General features: G+C 44.1%; 1 protein-coding gene across 1 annotated transcript in view; it reads right to left on the minus strand.

The window, feature by feature from the left end:
* Positions 1-27,918, minus strand: part of GALNTL6 (polypeptide N-acetylgalactosaminyltransferase like 6) — a 1,308,188-nt gene that overhangs the window by 29,026 nt on the left and 1,251,244 nt on the right. Inside the window, exon 10 of the mRNA XM_075555794.1 lies at positions 8,803-8,919. Within this exon, the coding sequence (XP_075411909.1) occupies positions 8,803-8,919 (117 nt within the window). The remainder of the gene's footprint in view (positions 1-8,802; positions 8,920-27,918) is intronic.

Consider the following 27,918-nt stretch of genomic DNA (forward strand, 5'->3'; position numbering starts at 1 on the left):
ACCAGATTTTCCCAAAGCATAATGTCATTTGATTTCATGACTGCTTTCGTGGGCACTGCTTACAGACTCTAGTAAAATGAAATCCTCTAGAACTCCAGTCTCTTCTCGGTTTATCATAAATTGGCCTATTGGTCTAGTTGTGAGAATGTCTGGTTTAATTTGAGGTGCAATCCACCCTGAAGGCTACAATCATAGAGCTTCATCCATAAGTGCTTCAAGTTCTCTTCGCTTTCAGGAAATAAGTTTGTGCCACCTGCATATTACATGTAACCATGGAGTCTCCTTCCAGTCCGGATGCTACTACAGCCTCCACACAGCCCATCTCCTCAGATTGCTTGCCAAGCACACACATGGATAAGTATGAGTAAGCAGAGACTGAATAAGTACGGCGACAAGAAACAGCTCTGCACATACTTCTCCCAATTTGAAGCCACTCCGTGTGATCCTCTTGTCTGCGTACAAGACCAGGTTCTGCATGAGCACCGTGAGGTGTCCTGGATTTCCCATTCTTTGTGAGGGGAGCCATAATTTGTGGTGATCCACAGAGCTCACTACTATGTAACAGACGATGTCAATAAAAATCCTGTAGAATCCTGTAGGGGACAAGCATTTTCTTGAGGTGTTCGAGCTGCACAACTATGTGAGGAGTACGATGAAGAAATCTTTAGGTATATGGGAAAAAGCAGGCACTGATTCCTATGCTCTTGTTCAATTCTGGAGTTTCAATAAGATTGTATAATTCTCATAGTGAAGGCAGGCCTGGCTGGTGAAGCCACGCTGTGAATTGCAAAGTAAAGGAAAGCTGTCCAGGTTACCCTGTTGATAAAAAAGCAACACAATGTCGTATTTTAGTTTTTAGGGCCTAATCAGGAAAGAAAATGTAGAGAAGCAGGCAAAATTCCAAGAACAGCAAACAAAAACAGTCAAGTGGGCAAGAGACTCGGGAAATAGTAAAAGGATTGGGTTCAGTGGTTTGAAGAAAATTAGAAAGAAAATAGCTAAATGGAAGCTACAACAGGTGATAGTATGAGTCATGGCAAGCGACCAGACTCATTGCCCTAGGAGAGAGAACCTAAGGGAAGGGCTTACCAAGAAGGGCAAAGGGTTGTACATCAGTCATTCGAAATAGATTCATGAATAGAAATTGGATCAACTCTTTCCCTAGAGACTTTTAGTAGGTTTATATGTGGATACGTTTTTAGATTCATGTCAGACGTCACCAGGAGCATGACTATTCAATCAGCATGTTGTTCTCCTGGCGTTTGTACTGTGACCCTGAACGCAACCATCTGTCCTTGGCATGGGCCACGCTCCTGCTTGGTCTTCCACAGTCTCCGTTCAACTCTTACTTGTACGCTGCTAACTCATCACTGGGCCATATCCATCTCTTCATAAGCTTTCCCAACTCTATGTCCTCGGGCCTCTCAAATTTAGCATAATGGAAACTAGGTGGGTTTTCTTCCCTTCTAAACCCATTCCTACGCCTTTATTTTCTGTTTATCCATTACAGCCCTCAAGTTGATTCTGACTCATGGTGATGTCATGCGCCCTTTGAAAGATAACCAGGCCTTTCATCTGAGGCACTTCTGAGTGGGTTTGAACTGCCAACCACTTGGCTAAGTCTAGTCAGTACTTGCCCATTTTTAGCACCTAGGGAGACCTAGTTTCTGTTTTGGTTGGTTTTAACAGCATTTGCCTTGTCAACCTTGAAGTCTTTATTTTTTAACTCCTGCGTTCTTTACTCTCTTCATGGAATCAAATAACAAATCTTGCCACTTTTGCCTTCTGGATATTTCTTCCTATTTCCTCCTACTATCAGCCTGACCGTATGGCCCTAGTGGTGTGGTTATACAAAGGCAGCCGTTTGCAACCACCAGCCGCTCCTCAGAAGATCGACAGGGCTTTTTTATACCCCCAAAGTCTCAGAAACTCACAAGGGCAATTCCCCCCTGGCCTATCTGGTCACCGTGAGTTGACATTCACTCTATGGCAGTGGGTTCAGTTTTGTGTTTTTTAATCATCCTGATGCAAGCCATGGTATTTTGAAGGACTTCACATGCGTGTGAAAGTTGGACATTGAGTAAGGAAGACCAGAAAAGAATGGATTTGAATTCCGGTGCTGGAGAAGAACACTGAGAGTTCCAGAGCCAGAGGACACCAGGATAAACCAATGTGTCTTGGGAGAAGTATGGCCAGAATGGTCCTGATGGTGAGAATTTTCTTCTCACAGACTTTGGACATATTGTCAGGAGAGACCAGTCCCTGGAGAAGGACCTCATGCTTGGGACAGTAGAGGAGGACTGAACAAGAGGAAGACAGGATGGATTGACATAGTGGGGCTCGGGGGCTGGGGGTGGCTCAGACATAGAACCATTGTGAGGATGGGGCAGGACTGAGCAGACTTTCCTTGTGGTGTTCATAGCGTCACTGTGGCAGTTACATAATCTCCCGTCAATTTATGAAGGGCTGGAGTTTAGCCTGTCAATCAGTTTGAGGCTCTCATTTGGAGGTGTAAAGGACATGAGTAGCTCACTGGAGGCCAGAGGCACATTCTCTCCCTGTGAGACATTCCTGTTGACAAGCCACATGGAGCTATGCTGATGGCAGCCAGAGCCCTGGAGATGGAGGAGCCACCACTGGATCCACCACCGCCACTGGGTCCACAAGACTCACCACCCATTGTCCAGTGATCTTTCGACATTCAGCGTCATTGCATGTGTTGCATGAGTCTGAAGAGGAATTTACAGACTGGCATAGGACATATGGGCTAATATTAGACTTATGCACTTGATCTGGACTGGGATGGCATGTTTTCGTAATATAAAATTGCTCTTTTATATAATGCCCTTTATTATACACATACGCGTGTCTATGAATTTGTCTCTCTAGTCAACTCAGAATAGCAGTCACTATGTGGCAGGGCTCATTCGACAGCATCTAGTCACCGCACATCATGCGCATCGCAGCATCCCTTCTCTGGCTCATTGCCCTAGTTCCCAAGTCCCCTCTCCACTCCTTCGTTGGTTCCTCGTGTTTGCATTTAGGCTCCAGAGTCGACTGTTTGACACACATACTTAACCTGAAGCCCCACAACATCATCACCTAGCCCTTAGAGCGGGGATTCTCCACCTTCCTAATGCTGCGACCCTTTCATACAGTTCCTCATGTGGTGGTGACCCCCCAACCAACAAATTATTTTCGTTGCTACTTTGTAACTGTCATTTTGTTACTGTTATGAATCATCATGTAAGTAAGTATCTGATAGGCAGGTTGTATTTTCATGGTTACAAATTGAACATCATTAAAGCATAGTGATTCATTACAAAAACAATATGCAATTCAATATTGAGAAATATTGATTTCTAATGACAAATAAAATGTTGTCTTGAAGCATGGTGTAGCATGGGTAACAAACAGTCTTCACACTGGGTGGGTATTCCTAGGTGGGCATATCTGCATGTGGGCGGACCCGCCGGAGAACGATAGAGGAGCAGTGTCTTGGTTCCTAAAACCATCAGACAACACAGATTTCAAAATCTGTGTACCCTGTTAAAGGGTCGTTGGACCCCCCAAAGGGGTCGCGACCCACAGGTTGAGAAATGCCACCTTAGCGCACTAATGTTGAAATCCTTAGCACACCATAAAGAACTTGTTGCAACTTGGCCTTTCCCTTTCTCTCTCAGCTGTACCGCATCTCGTTTACTTGCAGCAACACCCAAATGTCTGTCGCTCCCTGCACGCCCCAGGCTATCATGCTTCCTGGCTGACCATCCTTCTTATCCACTTGTCTGGTGGAGGCTCATCCACCCGTTATGTGTCACTTCCTGTCAACTCCTGCCGGAGCCCTTCCTTGTGAACCTCTCAGGAACTGGCTCCTCCCCCTCTTCTCTCACCAGGATTCCTTGTTCTTATGACCTGCTGGTCATTTCCCTCTAACCCCTGGTGAGACATCTTCCAATTACATCAGTTGTTTTATTCTTTTGTACCCATCATTAACCAACATATTTCCCCCTATGTCTTCGAGATGCATTTTATTACTATTTACAGGATCCCAAGGCCATGTCAAACCAATCAGTGTGTGCCGTTCATTAACTATGCATATTTCCTGTGTGCAATCTTGTAGCATAGAAATATGCAGATAAGAAAACATTGTCATGGTGGACGCTGGGCAATGTGATTGTGACATTCATAACTTGTCTTCTACCTTGGAGCTGCACTTTCCTGAAGAAAAAAAATTGAGACTTCATTAAGATTTGCTTACATCAGCCTTGTTTTTTTCCCCCTCAAAGTTGAATCCCTTAGTCTTCAAGCAAATTGATGTCAATTTCTCCATTTTTTTCAGAGTGATACTTTGAAACACGGCTCCAGAATGCTACATACCTCATTTTCCTTCGCTTAAATATTCATGTGGCAGGCGCAGCTCTGCCAGGGTCTGCGCTGTGTCGTATTAATAAGCTCAGTAGACTTGCTACTGCACATACATTATCTTCATCTTGCTACTGGGTTTGGGACATTGGGCGCATTTTCTCTGTGTGGATGGTAATGCTTTATTTCATCGTTGTGTGGATGGCAGAACTCCAAGATAGTGCATGTTTCTGCTAGCAAGTTATCCCCTCAGTCTGCTCTATCTTGATAGCGAGACTCTGCCCCCCAGAATCCGCGCTTTCACCAGGCGCACTGGCTGGCTTCCATCATCCTTTGCTTATCTCCCCTCCGGGTCTCTGGCTCCCTTTCAGCACTGGGCTGCTTCCGCAGCAGGAGGACAGACAGCCTGCTGCAGAGCTTCCTCCCAGCGGGAGAGCAGAGCGGCCTGCAGAGTGAGAACTAGGCCAGGGACGGCTTCTCCTCCTCCTCCTCTCCCTGAGACTCATCCTGGGAGCTGGGCAATGTTCTCTGCAGATCTCACCGTCTTCTTAGAAGCCATGTTCATTTTTTTCTTTCTCGGTCCCTTCCTGAAACAGAGCGGCAGCACCCTCTGCTCCTGCAGTATCAACGGGCTGCACAGAGCACAGAAGCCAGATTAGTCAGCGCGACGGCTCTGCAGCAAAAGGCAGTGTCTCAGGAAGGTGCCGCTTTGGACTTCCCTTTAACCCCTACTTAACAATTGTGTTTAACACGTGTGGTTTAATTTTTGCCAGCCAGCATGGCCGGTTGAGGGGTGGTGGGGGGGTGGGGGAAACGGGCATTTCAAATAAAAAAGGCCCTTGTGTTTTTTGAATGCTATAGTATTCAAAGGACATTCTCATAATATTTCGGTTCTGATACACCTTTTTTTCCTCTCAGTCAGGAATTTTAATCCAAGTGTATAAGTATAAATTTAAATCTTGTAACTCATCGAGTGATATATTGTATTAAAAGCCTCCACCTAATTACTGGAAAATGAAACAGTGTGAAATATTTTGATTTCAAAGTCAATATCTGACACTACATATTTTAAATCTGATTCAGTTTTTTAATCACTGTCAATCTGGTTTAATCTCCCTGTTGTGAGTTCCATTTTTAGATCTCTTGAGGTGGGCTGTTTTGTTTCATGAATCTAGAGTTTTCTGCTTGTCTGGTGCTGCCATCTGGTGACTATTTCTTGAATTACATCCCATGGCTTTTATTCCTCTCAGCAAAACTAAAACCCAACCGGGATCCAACAACGTGCAAAGTGTATGCAATTGCATTTGGCTTGTTTCTGTTTATTATCTTTTCATTAATGAAGGTCCAGGGGACCAGAGAAGATCTTATTCTGCAAAGTCATTGGGATCGAAATTTAAACCTCAGGGACGCTTCAGGGAAGCACATCTCATATGAACTAGCTGGCTAGCTGGTCTTCCTGGTTGGGCTGGACAGAGGGGGTGTAGATCCCAGGAGAATTTCATCCAACAGATGGAGACGTTTCTTACAGCTTCTCTGTGCTTCCTCTCTGGATGCTGGTCTTACTGCTGGGCACCCTAAGCCTCGTTTCTTGCTCGTAGGTTGAAGTCAGAATCGCTTTTGTGGAATCAAATGTAAACCAATCTCCCAAATCAAAAAGCCACATGACTCATGGGGACCCTCTCCAGCAGAGTGGAACTGCTCCCCAATCTTTCCGTGACTGTTAATCTTTGTGCAAGCAAACTGCCTCTGCTTTCGCTCACAGAGCTTCTGGTGGGTTCAAACCGCCAATGTTTCAGTGTGCACACCAAACCCGTGGCTCCCTAGGCTTTCTTCCCTATTCCTCCCAGGGCAGCTTGTGTTAAGAGACAGAAGAAGCGAGGGCGAGTCCACTGTCAGCAATGTTTGATTCCCATCAGTGCTCCTGGGACACACTGTTAGTGTTTGGGAGTTGGCCAATGGAAGCAGAGTCACAGCTGCAGGGGAGCGGGTGTGTGTGTGTGTGTTCCCATGCGATATTCCTGGTGTGTGTGTGTGTGTGTGTGTGTGATTTCCCATGCGATATTCCTAGCTAGTGCTTCTGTAGGCATGGGCGAGGAATCAGAAAGTACATTGATTCGGCATTTACTAAGCGTGTGTGGCAGTTATATAATGTGTTGTCAATTTGAGAGGATTAAGAGTGAAGGGGTGGAGTTTAGCCTGTCAATCATTTGGAGGTGCTAGGGAGATAAGTAGCTCACTGGAGGCGGGACACATGCTCACTCCCTGCTGGACATTCCTGTTGAGAAGACACATGGAGCTGCACTAGAGCTCTGGAGCTGGAGGAGTCACATGGAGACCTCTGCCAGCGCTGAGATGCTTCCACTGTCACTGGATCCACAAGACTTTCCACCCACTGGCCTGTGATCTTCCTGCATTTGGTGTCATTGCATGTGTTGTGTGAGTCTGAAGAGGAGTTTACAGATTGGTATTGGACATATGGGCTAATATCACTTGATCTGGACTGGGCGGAATGTTTTTTCAAAATTCAAGTGCTCTTGTATATAAAGCTCTTTCTTATTCACATATGAGTGTCTATGAATTTGTTTCTATAGTCTACCTGGACTCACACAGTGAGCAAGATGTTCAGCAGACATTGTGATGGCTTGAGTTACATGATTCAAGCCGTGTCATCTTGAAATATTCCATGATGTTCATGCCGAGGATTGTGGCCGCCAAGTTAATCTTCTTATGTAATATCAAAAACAACAATAACAGTTACAAGTCACGTATATAAAATACTCCTTTGAATACACAGTCAGATTGCAGAAGGCTAGGGATGACAGTGAAAGCCCAAATCCTTTTGCATCATCCCCAAGCAGATGAAGCCTCTTTGAAATTTCCTCAGACCATTGTCTCGGGATGGAGAAGCCTGGCCTTGTCACAGAGTATGTTGGAGAGTGGATTAAGATAGGTAGAGTTAGGTTCAAATTCAACATCTTATTTTTTCCCCTTGGATTTAGCTTTAACTGATTCTCATTTATATTCTTTTCAGCTTCCTTTTGGATTGAGGTTTTGCTGGACTTTACTTTGTTGTAATTGTTGGTTCCCGTTCCGCCACCTCCCCTGTTGTTTATATGAAACATGGCGTAGGTGAATCTATAGAGACAGCCCTTAGGTGGAGAGTGACTTCGGGTTCTAGCAGGGGAGGCTGGGAGAAAGGAGGCGCTAATAATAATGAACAGAAGAATGGAGGTGGCAACGATCTCACCACTCTTTCAAAATATATTAGACTTGCATGGTTGGGAACATGAACTATACATCAATAAACCGATTAATAATGATTACATAGGAACCTTGGGAGAGGGGGCACCACCACCTTTATGTTAATGAAGAAAGTCCAGCTCAGAACAGGGGTGAGACCTGGGGACGCCGCATGGGATCCATGTAATCCCCATCCCTAACTTGTACATGTAGGAACTGCTCAGGTGGTGTGTGTCTTGCAGTATAGTGTCTCCACAACAGCAAACACACATGAAAATCTAAGGAAACGATCAATAACCCGAGGAGAAAACGAGAGGAGGTAAGGCCCCAAACGTTCATTGCACCACAAGGCATCTTTCCTGATAGTCATCAACTACCATTTGGGACAAGGAATAATGCTCGGGTCACAGTCTACATGTACGCCATGCATGCTTTCTGTGGTGAGAAGCATGATTTTGTACATTGTCTCAGGGGTCACGACGGCTTCCCTGGCAAGAAGAGACACAGGAAGGTTAAGTAGTTCACGTTGCTACAAAGCTGGTTCATGACAGAACCAGGCCCACATCCCGATCCTGAGATGTTTCAATTTCGGATTTGTTGTCACCGTATCATTTGTCCCTGCTTCTTTGTCTAAGATAGTTAAGGTTTATTGTGCCAATCTGGCCGATAAACACATGTGGGATTAATTGAAGGGTGGAGAGCGATAAATGGCTCGGTGAACCTTGCCTTTCTAGTTCTCAGGTCTCTTGCATTTTGATGGTTGGACCAGTGTGCAGCTGCCTTAGCCAGTTCCCTGCTTCAGCTGGCAAGGCTTACTTCCTGTGAGACATCCCTGGGGAGAAGCCATATATACCTACCGCGATGCAGCCCTGGGTGCTGCAGAAGCCATGTGGAAACCCCTGCCAGCACTGAGATGCTTACACATTCACTGACTCTGATTTCCTCCTGAAGTCAGCGTAATTGCATGTGTTTTGTGGGATAGAGGAGACTTTATAGATCGGTGTCGGACGTATGGACTAATGTTGAACTTAGGGGCTTAGACAGCACTGGGCTGGGACGCTTTCTTAATGTACGCTTCCCTTTATATAAAACTCTCTCTTATACATATGAGTTTCTGTGGATTTGTTTCCCTAGTTTACCCAGATTAACACACTGTCTCTCCATCCCCCCACCCTGAATTTCTTCGTGTTGACATACCTGTTCATGAGACCATGTCCTTTCCGAACCATCTTTGACACAGATGTCCAGCCTCAACTCGGTTCCTGTAGCTCCGTGCTTGCTGTCCACACACAGATTTGCAGCGACATTTCGAATCTGTGGGGACAAATGTTAAGCATGGGATTGCTTTTGGGTTTTTTTCACCCCTAGCTCTCGACAATTCTGGTATCAATTAGGCAATAGATCAATTCTTTTTACACGGCTATGGTATGATGTATTGAACTTGTACAGAAGCTACAGAGAAGCAGCAGGAAATAAATATAACACCATCTGGTTTCCCGTCTTCCTGTTGTTTTTCTGCACTGGGGTGGCGGCAGGCTGCTGTGATGCTGGAAGCTACGCCACCAGTATTTCCAATACCAGCAGGGTCACCCACGGTGGCCAAGTTCAAGTGCACTTCCAGACAAATGTGGGTGAGGAAGAAAGGCCTGGAAATCGACTTCCAAAATTAATCCATGAAAGTCTGATGGGGCACAGGAAAACACTGAGTAATGTTAGTGTGGGGAATTGAAGCTAATGATCGTGGACATGACACTGGCCCGGGCGATGTTTCATTCTGTTCTGGAGAAGGTCGTCATGAATCCCAGTTGACTCACAACTACTTCTAGTTGACGACGACTAACAACACACCGACTCTACATGTGAGAGAACGAGTGAGGGGTTCAGTAGCACAACTACGCCAGTTGAAGCAAAGGGATGTGTGATAATGCGACCTCGGGAGAAGCAAAGAGCTGTGACTTTTTTCTTTTTTTCAGAGAGTTAATTTGGGACCTGCTGTCTGTCTGCTTCCCAGCATCTTCAGTCATGCTCGCCTCATCTGGACGAGCGATTCAGCAGGAGGCGGGTGATCCTGGAGAAGTATGTTAGGGGGTGAATCCATATTGCCTAGTGCTGTGTGCTTCCATTCCTGCTTGTCTGGCATGATCTTGGTCTACACTTGTGTTCTTGGTTAAGCCTGTCTCCTGCATGATAAACTTGATATCCCAGTCTAAGCACATTACCGTCGCCATTGTGTCAGGTTCTGACTCATAATGACCATAAACAGAGTGCCCACAGCTTAGTAAAACTTTATGGGAGCAGACAGCCTCATGTTTTTCCAATGGAGAGGTTGGTGGGTTTGAACGGCCGATCTTAGGTTAGGAGTCCAACCTGCAGTTCCCCCAGGGCTCCTAAATGTCATATACAAAATAGGAAGGGCAGTACACTTGTCATCATATTGTACAACAGAAAGATTCCCTACTTAAAGCTTGAATTTTGGATAATTGTATATAGAGAAAATGCCTTTTAATTCTCTACAGTTACTATACTAACCTTGATATGATACAAGGTACTGAATGGTTAGGGTAGGAAATGAGTCAACTATAAAAAGAGTTTCAGAAACTAAAACAGAAGCAAATAGGCACAGACATGCCCCTCTTGATAGGTAAAGAATTCACTAATTCTCTTGAGACAAGCCTATCGTGTGAAAGAGTTGTAGTGTGTTAAATAGGTGTGAATGCTTAGATAAGGACACACTTGTATCCTTCAGTGAATTATACATCACAATGCACATGATTTTTCTGATTTTATGTAGCCCTGGATTGAGGTACCTTACTTATGAGGAGTTAGAATGGACAGCACTTGACTGTACTTTTTCGCTGTGCATCTTCTACTCGTGATCGGTACCCTGCACCAGTTGCCGTGCATAGATGGCTGATGTTACCACTCTCAGCCCTTCCCTCCCAGATGCTCAGTGCTATCATGTTCTGGTGCGGCGCAGGCTCTGAGCTGGTCTACGAGGGCGACCTTGTTGGTGGGGGTGCAGAGGTAAGGGCTGGAAAATCGAGCCCTGCCAACTCCAAGGACCGACACCAATTGAACTGCGCACACGTTTGACAGTTGTTACAGTTTCAACTTCACTGTTATGACATTGACACCAACATACAAAGATCAATGTCTAAAGACACTGGTAATGAAAGGCAAGAATGACGGAGAAGAAAACAACAACAAAAGAGGCGTCGGCCTATGTAAGAAGCAAGTTGTGACGGAATCATCAGGATGGAATCCCTATCAAAACCAGGTGCCACCTCTCATCCCTGTAGGGACTGTTAAGAACGGAAAGAAGAACAAGATGGATCCCACTGGCAATTTTAGTCGAGGACCTTTGGCCTGGAATGGATAGAGAGGGTGATCCATGCCTCCTCGGTGGAAGAATGCCTATTTTGGGACAAAGAGAAGACTGTCATGAAGTACATCAGCTATAGGGGTCCCTGAGTAGTACAAATGGTTCATGCCTTCAGCTATTAACCAAAAGGTTAGTGGTTTGAGTCCACCCAGAGGTGCGGTGAAGAAGGTCTCATGATCTCCTACTGAAAAAGCAGCGATTGAGAATCCTACTGTGCCCAGGGTCTTCGTCACTGGTCGGAATCCACTTGATGGTAACTGCTTACTTGACCACGCAAGGAACGGATGACCTGGGCTAGGGACGATGGTGGTGGAAGGACCTAGTTCTCGTTTATCTTCTTTAGGGATAGAGTTGGATGGAATGCCATCCAGCAGAGAATCACTGCGGTAGGGACCCGTTCTCATGAAGGGAACTTGGCAACAGTTCAGGATCATTTCTAATACTGGATCTCTACAGTCACGATTTCAGTCTCAGGTGATAGGAGAGTGTGGAATGACATAGAAGGCAGGGAAACCATTTTTAACTCGGTTGGCCGACAGATCTCTCTTATCAATCCAAGGAAAGCTATGGACCGATTGTAAAAGCGAGCAGAAAAATCCGCGGTGAATTTGTCAGCTCTCGGAAGGCATTCTAAAGAAAGCTCTCCTGGTTCACTCTCATCTAGATATGTACCATTTCTCCAGCTTCCCTGACACAAAAGACCAGAGAGGAAATTCATTCTGGAATTTCGGAAGCCAAGGAGAAAATACGTCTTTTAAGAAACAAATTCCTTGCTGTGCGCCCGAGTGTTTCTGGTGAGATGGAAAGAGCGTGCGAGTTAAAGTTAGATCTCGCTCTCTGCCTTGAGCCTGGCACATCCCGCACAGGCGCAGTTTGATCTCCTTCCAGTGCAGTGTGTGGGCTTTCTGCAGCTGTCTGTCACCCGAGAGACGCCTGACACACTCGGGGGAGGGCCTTCGTTTCATTTAGAGACTATTTAACTCTCAGCTCCATGCTTGTTGGAGAGTAAGTGTCAACTTACAGCCAAGACATTTTCAGGGCGCCGTGGAGCCTCTCTCGAAGCTTCGGAGCTCTGACCCTCACTTAGAGAACAGGAAGCTGCTCCCAGGCTGGGGGAAAGGCAGACTGGTGGCGCTGTCCCGTTAGCAATGGGCTTTTACAAGAGCTTATTTTAGTAGGCTTAATTATTATTATTTTTAAGTAGGCTTAATATTTTTGGTACAAATTAGATTTACAGGAACACTTGACAAAACAGAGTTCCCATAGGCCCTGCCACCTTTCTCATCAAATCATCTCACCTTAGTGTCTCTTGGTTACGATCAGGGAGTCCCATCAATATTAACCACACCCCCCACTACCGTCTAGAGCGGCGGTTCTCAGCCTTCCTCATGCCGCCACCCTCGAGAACAATTCCTCACGGGTGGTCACTCCCAACCCTACAATTATGTCCGATGCTACTTCATCACTGTCATTTTGCTACTGTTATGAATCATCATGTCAATATCTGATAGGCAGGATGTATTTTCATGGTTACAAATTGAACATCATTAAAGCATAGTGATGAATCACGAAAACAATGTGTAATTCTATATTGTGAAATATTGTTTTATAATGACAAATAAATGAGATTTTGTCTTGAAGCATGGTATAGCATGGGTAACAGTCTTCACTCTGGGTACTGGTATGTGGGCATATCTGTATGTGGGCAGATCCGCCTGGAAAGATGGATACAGGAGCGGTGTCTCCGTGCATAAGCCCATCAAAAACCACATATTTCTGATGAAATATGTGACCCCTGTGAAAGGGTCGTTAGACCCCCAAAGGGGTCACGACCCACAGGTTGAGAACCGCTGATCTAGTGGCTTCTGTGTCATAGCTTCCCGATTGAAGTATGTATTTTGTTTGGATCTCCTGTGCTTTTACCCATTGCCCATTTTTGGTTCCAGGATCCCGTCTGGAAGACCACAGGACAGTTGTCATCAGGCCCGCTTAGTGTCTGCTATGATTGCTTCTCAGACTTCCCTTTTGTTTGATGGCCTTCACGTTTCTTTCAGGTGTCCTTTAGGCTTTCTTCAGACACTTCTCTATGAACGTTTGGTCTACTTTTCTTTCTTCATGGCTCAACTAGCGAGTCCTAATGGTGCTGTCAAGTGAGTGTTGGGCTTCTAACTGCTAGGTTTGTGGTTCAAATCAACCAGCTGCTCTGAGGCAGAAAGATGAGGTTATTCATTCCATATATATGATTTCTACGAGTCAGAATATAACTTGATGACACAGGTATGTAGTAGACATAGTGCAAACAGTTAATGTCCTCAGATGCTGACTGAATGGTTCAAGTCCACTAGAGGTACCTCAGAGGAAAGGTCTGGCAAACTACCTTTGGAAAATCAGCCATTGAAAACCTTACGGACACAGTTCTCCTCTGACACACACAGGGTTGCCACCAGTCAGCACTGACCTATGGCAATTTGCCTAGGCTACTGGGCACTCTGGCCACAGAGGGAGAAGTATGTCCACTTTTGTTAGCTGGCATCCATGCTTACTGTCTGGAGAAAACTTCATCTAGGGCAAGGGCATGTGGAGAAGAAGACAATATAAACAAACCGGGAAGATTGAGTGGCATATCTGCCAAATCAGCCCTGGAGTCTCTTCCCCTTGAGATGTTGTCTCTCCAAAGGGCTCTGACCGCATAGCGAATACCATTTTCTAAACTCCTGAATGTGCTAAATTCTAACTCTGATGGCATCTGTGTAGACAATGGGATAAACTGCTCCGGAAGTCAAATTTCAAGTTTCAAAGGCGTAATTGTCTACATCTGTGTAAATTCCAGGAAATAGTTGTGCCAGCGAAGAAATACTGTGAGGTCACCGCAGGAAAGGAGGCACCTGGGTACCAGATTCCTGTAATACCAGGTGATTCGCGCCTCCTGCTCTTCGTCTCCCAGATTTTGGTATGTACACATTCTCTCTCCTCTCACTCACGAACAGAACACCATCAAGGTAAACAGGCGGCTATATTTCCTAAAGAACTCCTGCTAGGACGTGGTTATTCATTTGAAGAGTGTTTTTAGAAGCACAGACAAGGAAAGTGACTCTTAATTTACAATTTTCAACATAGATTCTGTACCTGTGGCTGAAGGTAGGATAATTAACACACCTACACATCCTCCAAATCTAGGTCACAGAACTTGAAAATAAATCATGACAAAATAGATCGTTTTCACGTCTGATGTTCAGTTTCAGGACTTGGCATCATTAAAATTGTGTCAAGGAATCCCGAGAGCCAGGATTAGAAGGTAAAGTGGTGCTTGAATAGAAACTGGTGGGAAGGAGGAAGAAGACCGGAAGAAGGGAACTGTTATGCATGATGGGATTATAGGTATAAGCTCCTTCGGGGTAAGCATGAGGGAAAAGTCTGACAAAGAGACTAAAGGATTTCCACAGGCATGCAAGGAAAGTCAGGCTCAGCGGCACTAATATGGTTTTTGGTACCCTCCTCCCTCGCCCCTGCCAAATACAGAAAACTTCATTGAAAGAACTACCAAGGCAGCGAGTGAGGAACAAACGCTATGATGGCTGGTAGACACGGGTCATTGATTTAGTGAGGTGGCTACACTCTAACTAGTTGCTCTAACTCGATCACATTCACTGAGCCATTGTCTGGTCCGATACTATCTTCAAGGAGCCCCAGTGGTGCATTTGTTAAGTACTTGACTGCTAACCCAAAAGTCGGTGGTTCAAATCCAACAATGGCTCCATTGGAGAAAGACCTGGTTAACTGCCTTTGCAAAGTTGTTCAGGATATTGTTCTGTTATTATTCAGGGCTTATATTGGCTAATTTTCAGAAGTAGATGGCCAGATTTTACATCGCTGTCTCTCTTAGTCTGGAAGCTCTGCTGAAACCTGTCCATCTTGGGTGACTCTTTGGGATCTAAAACACTGGTGGGATAGATTGCAGCCTCATAACAACACACACACCTCTGTGGTGTGACAAATCGACAGACAGGTGGTGGATAGAGAGACTAGCCTCAGCTTAAATGAGAGCCCATGTTTGCTGATGCCATCTCCCTGATAACCATGGGGTCTTTGAAATAAGTAGTAGAGGGTTTATTATTGATTTGACAATACTTAATAAATTCCTGCATGTCCCAGGTGCTGTGCTAGATACAAGACATGAAATAAAAAAAAAGAAAAAAGAATTGGACTTCTCCTTTCGGCAGTGTTTGTTCTAGTGAGGACATTAGAGAGAACATGAGTGGAAGAAAGGCTGGACATTCCCAATATTTCTGATCACGAATTTTCAAAATGGCAAAAGGAAACAAGATGCTCTCCTTTTATAGACTGTGGGTAATTTTAGAATGCGAATGTATGTGTTGAGCTAGAAATAAAGAAGACACTTGTGCCATAAGGCAAAAGGAACAGAACCGAGACGCAGCTAACGGGCCTGTGTTCTGCCAACTGATTCAATAGGGTTGGCTTCAGTTTTCCTATAACTTTAGTCATATAATCTCTTTTAGATCTCAGTTTTTCCATTTATCAAAAGTTCACATTTAAGGTATTCTAATGAGTCACACATGTCATGGTTACGAGTTGGGCTGTTAATTATAAAGTCAGAAGTTCAAAACCATCAGCTGCTCTGGGAAAAAGAAGGGGCTGTCTGCTACCGTAAAGAGTTACAGTCTTGCAAACTCACCAGGGTAGATCTGTCCTGTTCTATAGGGTTGCTATGAATTGGCATTGACTTGATGGCATGATGTCCTTTGTCTGAACATTTACAAAGTGTGCGAGATGCAATCTTGCCATCCATGCTTCCAAGGAGCCCTCTGGCTGTACTTCCTTCAAGACAGACTTGTTTGTTCCTCTGCAGAGCACGATCCCTTCAATTTTCTTTGCCAACACCGTACTGTAACTCAATGCCATCAGGTCTTCTGCGGTCTTCCATATTCATCATCCTGTTTCCACATGCATATACGGTGATTGAAAATATCCTGGCGTAGGTCAGGTGCACTGTACTCCAAGAGAGATCTTGAAATGTTCCTTTTGACAATGACTTCAATCTTTAATGTCATTCCTCTTGAATTTGTCATTCTCAGCATAGTAAACCATGTGATTAGCTGACTCAAAATGACCAATACCAGTCTATTTTACTAATGCCTTGATGTGGTCCATTTAATTTTTGATGACTTCCAACTTTCCTAGATTCATCGAACATTCCATGTTTTAATTATTCATTTTGCTATTCTTATTTTGAGTCCTGCTTCATCAGAAAATGAAAGTCTCAAAAGCTTTTCTTTCTTTTTTTTCAAAAGCTTTTCTATCATCTATCTATCTATCTATCTATCTATCTATCTATCTATCTATCCTATTTATCTATCCATGTCATTAAGGATAACTCTATTTTGAGAAGGTATCTCTTCCTCAGTTATATTTTCAGTACTTTCCAGACTGAAGGGTTCATCTTCTGGAACTATGCTAGTGTTCTAATGCTATAGCAAAGGTTTTCAGTGGCTAGTACCTCAGAAATGGCCAGTCCATTCCTTCTTCTCAGTCAGCTCTTAGTCTGGAAGCTTCCCTGAAACCTATCCACTAGAAGTGATCCTGTTAGTATTTTTAATACTAGTGACGTAGCTTTGAGGATCCTGGCAACATACAAGTTACCACTGAACAACAAGCTGACAGATAGAGTTGTGCTCATGTATTTGTTGTTGGGTGTTTTGAGTTGGTTACAGCTCCCAGCAACCTCATTTAGAACAGAACGCAACCCTTCCCAGTCCTGTGCTATCTGCACCATTTTAATTTCACAATTGTTGTTATATGCTCATGGATAGGAAGCCTTGATCTTGTGAAAATGTCAATACTACCAAGAATGAACTACAGATACAATACAATTCTGATGAAAATCCTTTACTAAGAATTCACCATCAACCTTAGAAGGAAAAGAGGACATGAATAACCAAAACCTTATTGAAGGAGAAATAAAGTAGGAGAGCGCACATCCTCTGATCCAAAACCTGTGATACAGCTACAGTAGTGACAATGGCCTGGTACTGGTTCAGTTACAGACATGTTGACCAGTAGACCTGAGAACCCAGAAACAAATCTATCCATTTATGGACAACCCTTTTTCAACAAAGGGTCAAATCAATTCTACGGGGGAAGAAATAGTCTCTTTAACAAAATTGCATATCTACTTGTGTGAAAAATGAAACAGGATCTAACCTCAAACTGTGCATAAAATCTTACTCAAAATCAATAAAAGACCTAAATGTTAAAGTTAGTACTTATCTGGAACAAAAGAGAAAGAAAAAACTCAAGACTGTGAAACAAACAAACAAACCACTAACTGTCTACATGAACCACAGGCTCATCTACCCTGACATCAGAAGTCGATGGTGCTTGGCTACCAACGTGGAGAGTTCTGATCAGGATTGCAGTAGGAGGAGCCTGATAGAAATGGCGGGAAAATGTGGAACAGGACTTCAAATCGAAGAAAAGCAAACCCAGATTTACTGAACCTGCAGAGACCAGGGGACCTCTGAAACAGTTGCCCTGGAAAAAAAAATCCTTTCAAGTCACCTTTTAGCTCAATAGCAGGTCAGCCCCTGGATATCCCCTGTGATTGCTGCATTCGTAACAACAACAACAGCAACAACAAACCTTTTCTAGGAGACCAAAGAGTTAACAAATACTCTAAACCACAGATGAGAGGATTGGGAAGCTCTGAGATTACATTCATGGAAAAGGATGAACTAGAATGGAAATAATGAGAATGTGGATTAATGGTGAAGAATGTAGCCAATATCAATGAATGAAATTTAAATTATTCGATGGGAAGTTATTTTGTTATGGACACTTCTACCAAGCATACAATAAAACATTGCTTTAAAAAGAAAAAGAAGTGGGTGGGAAGGTCAATAGTGTCCACGCACACAGACTGGTCAAGTTGGAGAAGGCCGGGAAGAGGCGGTTGGGTTTGGCAGGAAGTTGCTGGTGAGCTGTAAGAGGCCGGTTTCTGGGGGGTGGTGAAGGTAAAAGCCAGATGGCCAATGTAGCCAGGAGAATGGGAGGTGAACATTACAGGCAACAAAGGGAACCTTTTCTTTGAAGAGCTTTGGCAATGAATGGAAGGAGAGAGCAGAAAAGCAGACCTGAAAAGAAAGCCGTTTTGATACGGTGAGACTTGAGCACAGGATACAACACATCAGTCTTGTCTTGATTCATTTGTGACTCAGACAAGAAATCATAATGGGCTTTTAGAAATTAAAAATAGCACACAAATAAAAAGCACTAAAAAAAATACTTCCATTATCATTACAGGGCCTTTCACTATTTAATGGTCTGTCTCATGCAGCATGTTTGCTCCAGCTGATCCATTCCGTCTCTAATTGCTCCATGCCAGTGGCATCCAGGGACTGCTGGCACAGAGCAACTCCTGCCTTTCCTTGAAATTATGCCCACTGAGATTTTCTTCCTCTCTTATGCATATTTTCCTCTTCCAAATTTACCATAAATGTAATTGCCCTGGCATCTCTCTTGCCTGGGACTTGCTAGAGTTACTCATTTCCGATGGCTGGCTTACATTATGCACGAGAAAGATAAACCCCTGGCAGAAATCTGACCAGGGGCCTGCAGAGCGACACACGTTCTGCTTCAAATTTCCTTTTCTAAAACTCTGTCCTGCCCTCGAAGTTAAGCATCGGGAGTTTTTGTGAAACAGTCCAGCCTGAGATGAGTTATTTGAAAAAAAATTGGTTTGCACAAACAAGTCCACTGAGAGATGTATATAAATAAATCACCTCTTATTGGATCTTGATAAGCAACTACTCTTTAATTGGAGGGGAAAAATTAAGAGTGCTTACTTCCCATCAAATTGGTCGCTTTCTCAAAGATCATGTCACGTCTTCTTCCGTCTTCTCCACTGGGCTGTACGTTCATTCACATTTGCAGACAAGGCTCGGAGGAAGTGAGTGACGTGTCCAAGACTGGACAACCAGCAGGTGGCAGGGCAGGATTTGTGCGCAGGTCTCCAGGTCGGATTCCCACATTGTGGTGTGGTCTGCTACGAATACAAGGATGTCTGTCTTTCAGTGGCAATGAGTCCATTCAGACTCTATGGGCTAGCGTAGACCCACCCCTGTGGGCTTGTGACGCTGTATCTCTTCACAGTGGTAGAAAGGCTCATCTTTCTTCTGCAAGGCACCTGGCGGGTTTGAACTGCTTATTTTGTGATTAGCAGCTCACCGTGTAACCACTGTGCTACCAGGGCTCCACTAGTGACATAGTGGGATCTCAATCACAGGGTTATTTTTTATGATTAAGGGGGCTGATAGCCACAAGAACCGCAGTTGGAAACCACCAGCCACTCTGGGATGACACTTTTTACTCCTGTAAAGATTTACAATTTTAGACACCTACAGGTCTACTCAGTCCTCCAGGGTCATTACAAGTCAGCGTTGACTTGGTGGCAGTGAGAATGAGGTTTTTTAATGGTATGTTTATGATCAATTCACCAGAAAAAGCGCCATAGTGGGTAACAAACCTGTGGCTAATGCATTGCCCTCAAAAGATTATAGGAGATGAAAGTAGGCTATGGACCATCATCCTTGGTAAAGCAGAGGAGCGGCAGCAACGGAGCGGCAGACCTCAATGAAATGGACTGACGTGGTGGCTTCAACAATGGCTCTGTGAGGGTGTTTCATTCTGTCGTACATAGAGTTGCTTGGTTCATATCTGACTTTATGGCACCTCCCAACAACAACATGAATCATTGAGTTTAGGAAAGACTTGATTCTAGTTTAAAATTGAGTTTGTGGGGGGCGGGGTTGTCCCATTTGGTCAGAAGCAGAGTTGCTTTGGGGCTCTCTGAGCCTTGATGAAGCCAAGCCACGATGGAGATGTGACATCACCAGAAAGGTCTGGGCCTCCAGGGTGGTCTATGAGAGGGTCAGCCCGGCCAGAGGCTGTAATGGTGCAGAACAGGCATCGTGGGGATGCTGTACTTTGCATGAAACTCTAGATTCTCGACCTGAATAATGATTTGAAAATCCATTTTGTAAAAGGAAAACTCAGAAAATGGTAAGATCCTTGTGGCTTTAACCTGATCTATGCAGCGCGCTGGGAAATACCTGCTTTAGTGTTCAGCAGTTAAATGCACCCACCCCACTGGGCTCTGCTTGGGTGGAAATTTATTTCTGCTCTTTCCTATTGACTTTGAAGATTAGGGAGCTTTCCTAAAGTTTGGAATTACCCTTTGTAAAGCAGAGAATATAGAATGATTTTTGTTTTTGAACAGAAAAGAACAGAAACTGGAATCATTAGAAACTATGAATTTTTTTTGAGTTGAACTTTTTGTTTAGTTTTGGTGCTTAAATCTTGAAAGTCAAGCAAGGAAATATTTTATTACACAATGCTCTGGAGTGCCTCTTGGCCTTCTGGGCCAGAAGCATGATTCTGTGAATGAACCACCACCAGCAGGCTTGGCTGGCTAGGGTTTCTTAAAGTTCATATGACAATGATTCATGTTTTGGTCTGGGGAATGAGACAAATATACATTGCTTGTGAGATATGTGACAAGAGGAAGTTAAAAAAGATTGCAAGGAGTCGTTTAAGAGGCAGACAGATTGACTCATGCCTTCTTCTTCCCTAGCCACTAATAAATTAAAAGCGTGGAGGTGTGGAAATGAGATCTGATGGAAAATTTTCTAGTGAGAGTCCAAGAATACCTAAAGAAAAACACGTCAACAGGGTATCAGAACATCAGAAAAGACTTTTAAGGTCAAGTTAATATGAGCTTTATTTGTATTCTGTGGCGATAAATCTGTAGGAAGGGCGTTTCTCACACTGTGAGTCACGCTTGTTGAACCTGTGTCCATATATTCCAAAGCAGGGACGTGGAAGCCATAGGAGAAGCTAGTGGGTGTGCTGTGGAGGCAGCGTGCCCCTCTCCCAGAGTGTAGACTGAAATCCCAAAGTGGCCGGATGTTAGTCGTCACCTGCCTGAACCATCTCTCGCGAAACGGCATGGGACCACGTCCTTATGGGGCACCACAGTGTGCTATGGAGACACCTGATCTTTTCACTAACGTCTTGACATTTAATATTCTTGTCATCCTTTTACCTGAGTGCCATTTTATGAATACAAATACTTCCCCAATGATTGGATTCATGTAGGAATTGCCAATAAATCTAAGGCTTGCTTCAGTCCTAGTACAGTGATGAGAAGCCATTTCCAACATTATCCTCAAAGCCAAGGACAATAGCCACAGGCTTTGGAAATAAAGCAACTTTTTAGCACTTGAAAAACTACTCACACACCACAGTGCCTGGATAGAATAATGCTCCCTTTGGATTCAGCCCAGATATTTGACATGGAGGCGGGCTGAAAAGCTCGTCTAATGCGCAGCTGTTAGGCTCATGCGTGATATTCAGGGCTGCTTATTAAGGAAGATCCAGGATCACAATTATAGGGCTGATTCTGGGAAGAATGCGAGCTTTTGACCCTGGGCAGGCTTAGATCAAACCCCTAGACACATGATAACCTTTGGGCTTTTAAAGTTCTCTAGAGAAGTAGATACTCTTGAACCCACTCTTGAGTTCAACAGCCCTCCAAGGAAGCCAGCAAATTGCCTTTATTTTCAAGTGCAATAATTCAGGGTCTGAGTTTTCCATTGTAAATGTCATCCCTGTTGAACATCGTTAGCATATCAAAAGACCCGGCTTGGGTTTGGAAAGGGAATAAAAAGGTGGAAATGCCAGGTGACGTTTGGCATACCCAACTGCATATTTGCAAATCATTTACTGGTATAATTTCTTCTCTGCAGTGCTCCTCTGCGGCCTAGATTCTAAATTCGTATCGCTTCCACTCTGTAAAGGAAGATGCTGAGGTGCGGTCAAAATGTGTCCCCTTGGCTGCAAAGTGAAGGCAAGCGGGGAACAGAAACAGTTGCCCTCTGAGGGCCTCATTTTAAAATTTGGGTCACACGGACCACATTCCATCAGCGTTCCCGTCGCAAGGGAAGTTCATGTAAAATTGATGAGCATCTTCCTTTAAAAAAGGAGATGTACGTACTCCCTTCAAATCAGTGAGCAATAATGCCTAAGGAAAATCTTGCATCCGCTTTTAAGCTTCTTCTCTAAGACTCCTAACTGAAAGAGGTGAACCGCCAGCAACACAGGGACTAGACAGTTCTGAGAATGAACTGGTTGGAGTTTGGTCAGATAGTGATATGTCAAAAGTAAGATTTATCTCTCTCTTGAGAGAGCTAGATTTCATTTCTTCCACAAAACAGAGCGGAACAGAATAGCAACAACAACAATCAGAACAAAACTAAAGATGCATTAGAGCAAGTCAACACATGGCTGTTCTAATCTCATAAGCATGCATGTATGTGCAACGTACACAACCAGTCAGGGCAAGTTCAAGGTGGGATGGATGGTGGCTCAGCCTTCGTACTTGAGGCTTAGGATGCCTCTGCGGGCATCCAGGAGCGACCCACGCTGTTACCGCTAGCGGGTGAGTCGTTATTGAGGAAAAGCCATGCCTCAATCATTTCTGTAGCCCTAATATAGGGCACTCTATTCAGTCCATACAGCTTTCTCAGAACTTGATTTTCAAATGAAGAATGATCTCATCTACTTTTCAATCAGGTCCCTGGGCGGTACAAATGGCTAACCAAAAGCTTGTCGTTTGAGCTCCTCTCACCCAGAAAGACCTAGTAATCTATGTCTCAAAAGTCAGCCACTGAAAATTTGGAGTACAACACCGCTTTCTTCAAGCCTCCTGGGTTGCCAGGAGTTAAGTTCACCGCTATGGCAAGTGGCTTGTGTTTTCTAGCTAGTTCCTCTACACGATGAATCTCCCACGTCATGAAGACAATTATTTACTACTGTTTTCACAACTGATTTCAGGGGGAAATAAAGCTTACTAAACATCTCATGGCTGGAGTGAGGTCAGGGGCAAACTCCAGCAATGCCTTTTTGAGTCCCAACAGGGAGGGATCGCATGTAAATACTCATTTCTCTGAGCTCTGCTTTTTGCACGACTGAGTAACATCTGGCCTCCTCTATCCACCTGGGCTGCTAATTAGGTTTCCAGCAGCAGCAGATAACAACATTTTAGTGGGAATTTCCTAAGTACCAGGCCCTGTGACAGTGGTTCTCAACCTTCCTATAGCCGCGACCCATGCGGTGGTTACTCCCCAACCATAAAATTATTTTTGTTGCTACTTCATCACTGTAATTTTGCTACTGTCATGAATCAGACGACCCCTGAGAAAGGGTCATTCGACCCCCAAAGTGGTCACAGCCCACAGGTTGAGAACCGCGGCCCTATGACATTACATGCTTTCCAAGGATTATTTCCTTAACCATAACAGTAGCTCTGTGAGGTAGGTACTATTTTTATTTTTCAGTGCGAAAATCAAAGTATATTAAGTAGTTCCTTAGGGTTGCTGTAACAAATTGCCATACACTTGGTGGGTTCTTAAAGAATAGAAATACAGACTCTTAGAGTTCTGGGTGCTACAGGACGCCTCAGGGGCCCCGAGAAGACGCTGCTCCTTGTCTCTTCTAGCTTCTGCTGACTGTCAGCATGCCTTGCTGTGGCTACCTAACTTTAGTCTTTGCCTCCATGGTTCCAAGAACTTCTAATCATCTCTTCAATGTCTCGTCTCTGTGTTTTTTTGTTTTTTTTTTTAAAATAAGGACACTTGTCATTCACATGCCTTGAAAAAATCAAAAGATACTGAATTGTGTGGTATGTGGGCTTGTGACAATAGAACTACTGAAAGAGACAAATTAAAGGAAGAAAGAAAGACACAGAAGAATCCCAGGAGCCCAGGTGGCTTAGTGGATTGGTGACTCACCAAGTGGCTCACTGCCCGGTCAACGGTTTGGACCCACCAGTTGCTCTGAGAGAGGATGCAGCTGTCTGCTCCTGTCAAGATGTCAGACCTCTGAACCTCAGGGGGGCACTTTCACTCTGTCCTCTAGGCTGGTTATGAGTCTCTTCTGACTTGATGGTAGTGGTTGTGGCTTGGCTAAAAAATCCAGGATGACCTCTCCTTGAGATCTTTTACTGATGTTAACTTAAATGCTTCTGCAGACTCCCTTTCAAACTTAAAGCTCCTGCTCACAGAGGATTAGGGCATAGGGACAGATTTTGGGGACCTCAATTCAACCCACCGCTGGAGGCATTAATAGGGTAAAGGAACTTAGTCAAGGATCCAGTCAGTAAATTAGTGGTAGATCTGGGGTTCCTCTACTTGTGCCAGGACTGCTTCTCAGCATTGAGCTCCTCACCGCTTCCAGTCTTGCTCACAGACAGAGGTACTTGGGTCACGTGGAGACTGGCTTCCGGAGGAGAGGTCAGGGCCCATTTTGGTACGAGTCCCAGCTCTAGATGAATATGAAACGGACTCACGCAGCGGGGCAGAGGTGAGGGACAATAGAGCCAAAGATCACTTCAAGGATAGAGTACAAGGTCAGCCCCTTGTTTCCTTCAGGCTCGATTCTGGGGTGAGATGCTCCATGACGCTTAGCCGCGAGGAATGAAGGGGCTGAGGGAGGGTTCAGGGGAAACTGAACAACAGCTAGGGTCTAGTTGGGGAAGATAGTACTCTGATGGAGGTGTTTGGTTAAAATGTTCTTCTTTTGGTGATGGGCACCCTTGTTTTTGCTCTCTGGAAATACATCCCTGAAGGGGAAGATGCGGGGTTGCGGGGTCTAGAAGGGAATGCGGGTCCATGAAGGTACAGCACATGGTAGGATTACATTTCTTTGCTGGAGTTCCCAGGTAGCCCAAATGGTTAAGTGCTGAGGGGCTACCTGAAGAGTTGAAGGGTCCATTCTACCCAGAGGTGCCCCAGGAAGAGAGAGAGAGAGAGAGAGAGAGAGAGAGAGAGAGAGAGAGAGAGAGAGAGAGAGAGAGAGAGAGAGAGAGAGAGAGAGAGAGAGATCTAATTCTGAAAACTAAAAAACTTTATGGATATGGGTCTCTGACACACATGAGGTAGCCATGATCCGGACGCCAGTCAATTCTTTGGTCAGGGGTGAAATTAGGGAACTTGTAGACAACAGAGCTTGAAGGAACCTTCTGGCCGTAGTTACAACTGTACATTGCTTATCAGTGAGGTGTCTCCCTCTTTAAGATCTAACATGCCTGTGTTTCTATGACAGTCATAGAGAATTGTCTGGGGATCTCCAGCAGGAGATGGGGATTGCTTCTGGTTTCAAGGAGGAAGCCAAGACCAAAAATGACAAACATTTTAATTTTTTCTCTCTAAACCTGTTTTATCTAAAATTAACTTGCTTCCAATTCATACTTTCTTCTTTAGAAAATAATCAAGATTACCTTCGTATTATGTAACTCCAGCAGTCACAGCTAAGCTTTCTATCTGGATCGCCAGCATTTTGTACTGAGTAAGACAACCCAAAGGGCTCCTAAATCCAGGAGGACAATTGGAACGGCATGCAAGATGCAAAGGCATGCAAGATGCAAAAGCAGCCGGCTTGACAATTCTGTGAGCAATTTTGGAATCCACATGGGGCAGTGGGGAAAGAAGAAAGCTAAAGGAAAGAAAGTGGTTTTTTTTTCTTCAAATTGGGGGTTGTTGCCTCCCTCTCTCGTCTCAATTTTATCCAGGTGTAGGCTAGAGACAAAAGTGAACTCTTCACCTCTCATTTGTTCATTCTGAATGCCACAGTTAAGCTTGACATTACTGAAGAACATTTCTCCCCGTATTCAGGAACTTTAGCTTTGTTTTATTTAGCTTGCAGTTTCTATTCAGAAAGTGTTCTGGAAAATTGAACCATTAGGGAGAAGCAAAAATAACTTATTCCCCAGGGGAGAATATTTGTTCATTTAACTTTGGCATGGAAGAGAATTAAATGTAATTCTTATGTTAGATATGGAGTACTTCAATTTTCATTATCCATCACTTTAACACATGTGGAATTATGATCTTTCAGTTAATTCATTTGACTCTGCGATGACTGGAAGCTGTTAAAAACAAACTAAACAGGATTTGTGATGCTGTCAGCCATTAATTTGGCTGCGGAAATTACTGTTAAAGCTCTGCCATCACCACGAGGCGCACCCCCACTGCTAATATTCATAGGCAACACACGGATTACGTCACCAGGCACCAGCCATTGAGGTAGGAACCTTACCGAACAATCACAGGTAAGCCTCAACTAATGCTGCTTTGTAGGCACTAGTACCATTCTCACTTTATTGCTGAGGAAACGGGGAAAGAGTCAAGCAATTTGACGACATCTCACATATCCAGCAAAAGTTGGGACTGAAATTGGAGCAAATAGAGGTGTCTGAGGATTCAGTAATGCCAAGACGGTATTAATAACTTGCAAAGAATTGAGGACATTCATAATTTCTTATTCATGGATTGAATTGTGTATCCTACAAGAAGTGCTAGCTAGAGTCCAAACCCCGCTATTTAGGGGTCTCATGCCATTGCTGTCCCTCAATGTAGGGACTCCTGGGCAGTGTAAACGGTGTCCTGATGGGACAGTGAGTGGAACTGGACTGCTAGCACACGATGTCAGCAGTTCGTAAACACTAGCTGCTCAAGGGAGAAAGACGAGGCTTTCTGTTTCTGCAAAGCTTTACAGCCGTGGACAACAGTGCGGTGCTTCCTTGAATAAATGTGAATAGAATGCCTTATGATCTTGCCATCTCTCTACTTGGTGTGGATCCTAAAGAAATTAAAAAACAAGCAAACCATCAACAGATCTATGGGCAACCATGTTTATCACAACAATTTCCATAACTGCAAAAAAAGATGGAAATAACAAAAAACTCACTACATCCGTGGAGGAATGGATAAATAAACTCTAGTACATACACAAAATGGAATCGTATGCATCCTTCAAAAATATTGCCGCATCTGACAAATACCTATTGACATGGACAAAACCAGAGGGCATCATGCTCAGCAAAGTTAGCCAGTCTCATAAAGATATGTGTTTCATGACACCATTACTATAAAGGAAAAATAAATTAACTGGCTTTTCCTACCAAAGGAAAATAGTTGGAAGAGTATGGCCAGGCCATTTGTAGAGGGAAGCGGGAAAGGAGGCGCTCAAGGAGGAGGAGGGAGTGTGAGTGGGGAGTGGAGAAGAAGAAGGAGAGCAGGAGAAGGGGAGGAAAGGAAGAAAGGACTGCACACACAGGGTGTTCAACTGGCATTCTGTCACTGTGCTTACTGATGTGGTGGGCTGTACAAGGATTCATAATATATATTTTTTCTATGTGCTATAGTCCGCAAATAAAAAGGGAAAGATAATTAAATTGAGAAAAATAACAAAAACCGGAGAAAGATGGTAACCCCTTTAAAATCCCTCTCGATTCTTTACCCATCAGATCTAAACATTGGGTTGAGTGATTATAAAGCAAGAAAAGTAAAATTGAAACAGACTCAACCACTCTTTTGTGACACGTGAGCTTGTTACAGACAATCAACCAGATTTACAGCCTGGAAGCCCCCAGGGGAAGTTGTGCTCTGTCCTGTACGGTTGCTATGAGTTGGAATTCATTCCCCGGCAGGGCATTTTTTGCGTTTTGAGTGGTGCAAACTGTTATCACAGTTGGTGTTAACTGAAATATTACCAGTTCAAATCTCTCTAGGGATACCTTAAAAGAGAGCTTTTGGCCTACTTCCAAAATTTCAGCCATTGAAAATCCTTTGGGGCCCATTTCTACTCGGATACACACGTGTAGCCATGAGTTGGAATTGTCTTGGCAGCAACTGATACTGGTAACATGATGTAATGTAGTCATCTTTCGTAACATAATCTATCTATCCATATAAAGATTTATGGCCTCAGAAACCTTGTAGATTAGTTCTATTCTATCCTCACCGGGCCTTTATAAGTGGGAATGGACTTGATGGCAGTGGGTTTTGGCTTTGTAATCT

This window comes from Tenrec ecaudatus, chromosome 8 (assembly GCF_050624435.1).
Source record: "Tenrec ecaudatus isolate mTenEca1 chromosome 8, mTenEca1.hap1, whole genome shotgun sequence".
Taxonomy (NCBI): domain Eukaryota; kingdom Metazoa; phylum Chordata; class Mammalia; order Afrosoricida; family Tenrecidae; genus Tenrec; species Tenrec ecaudatus.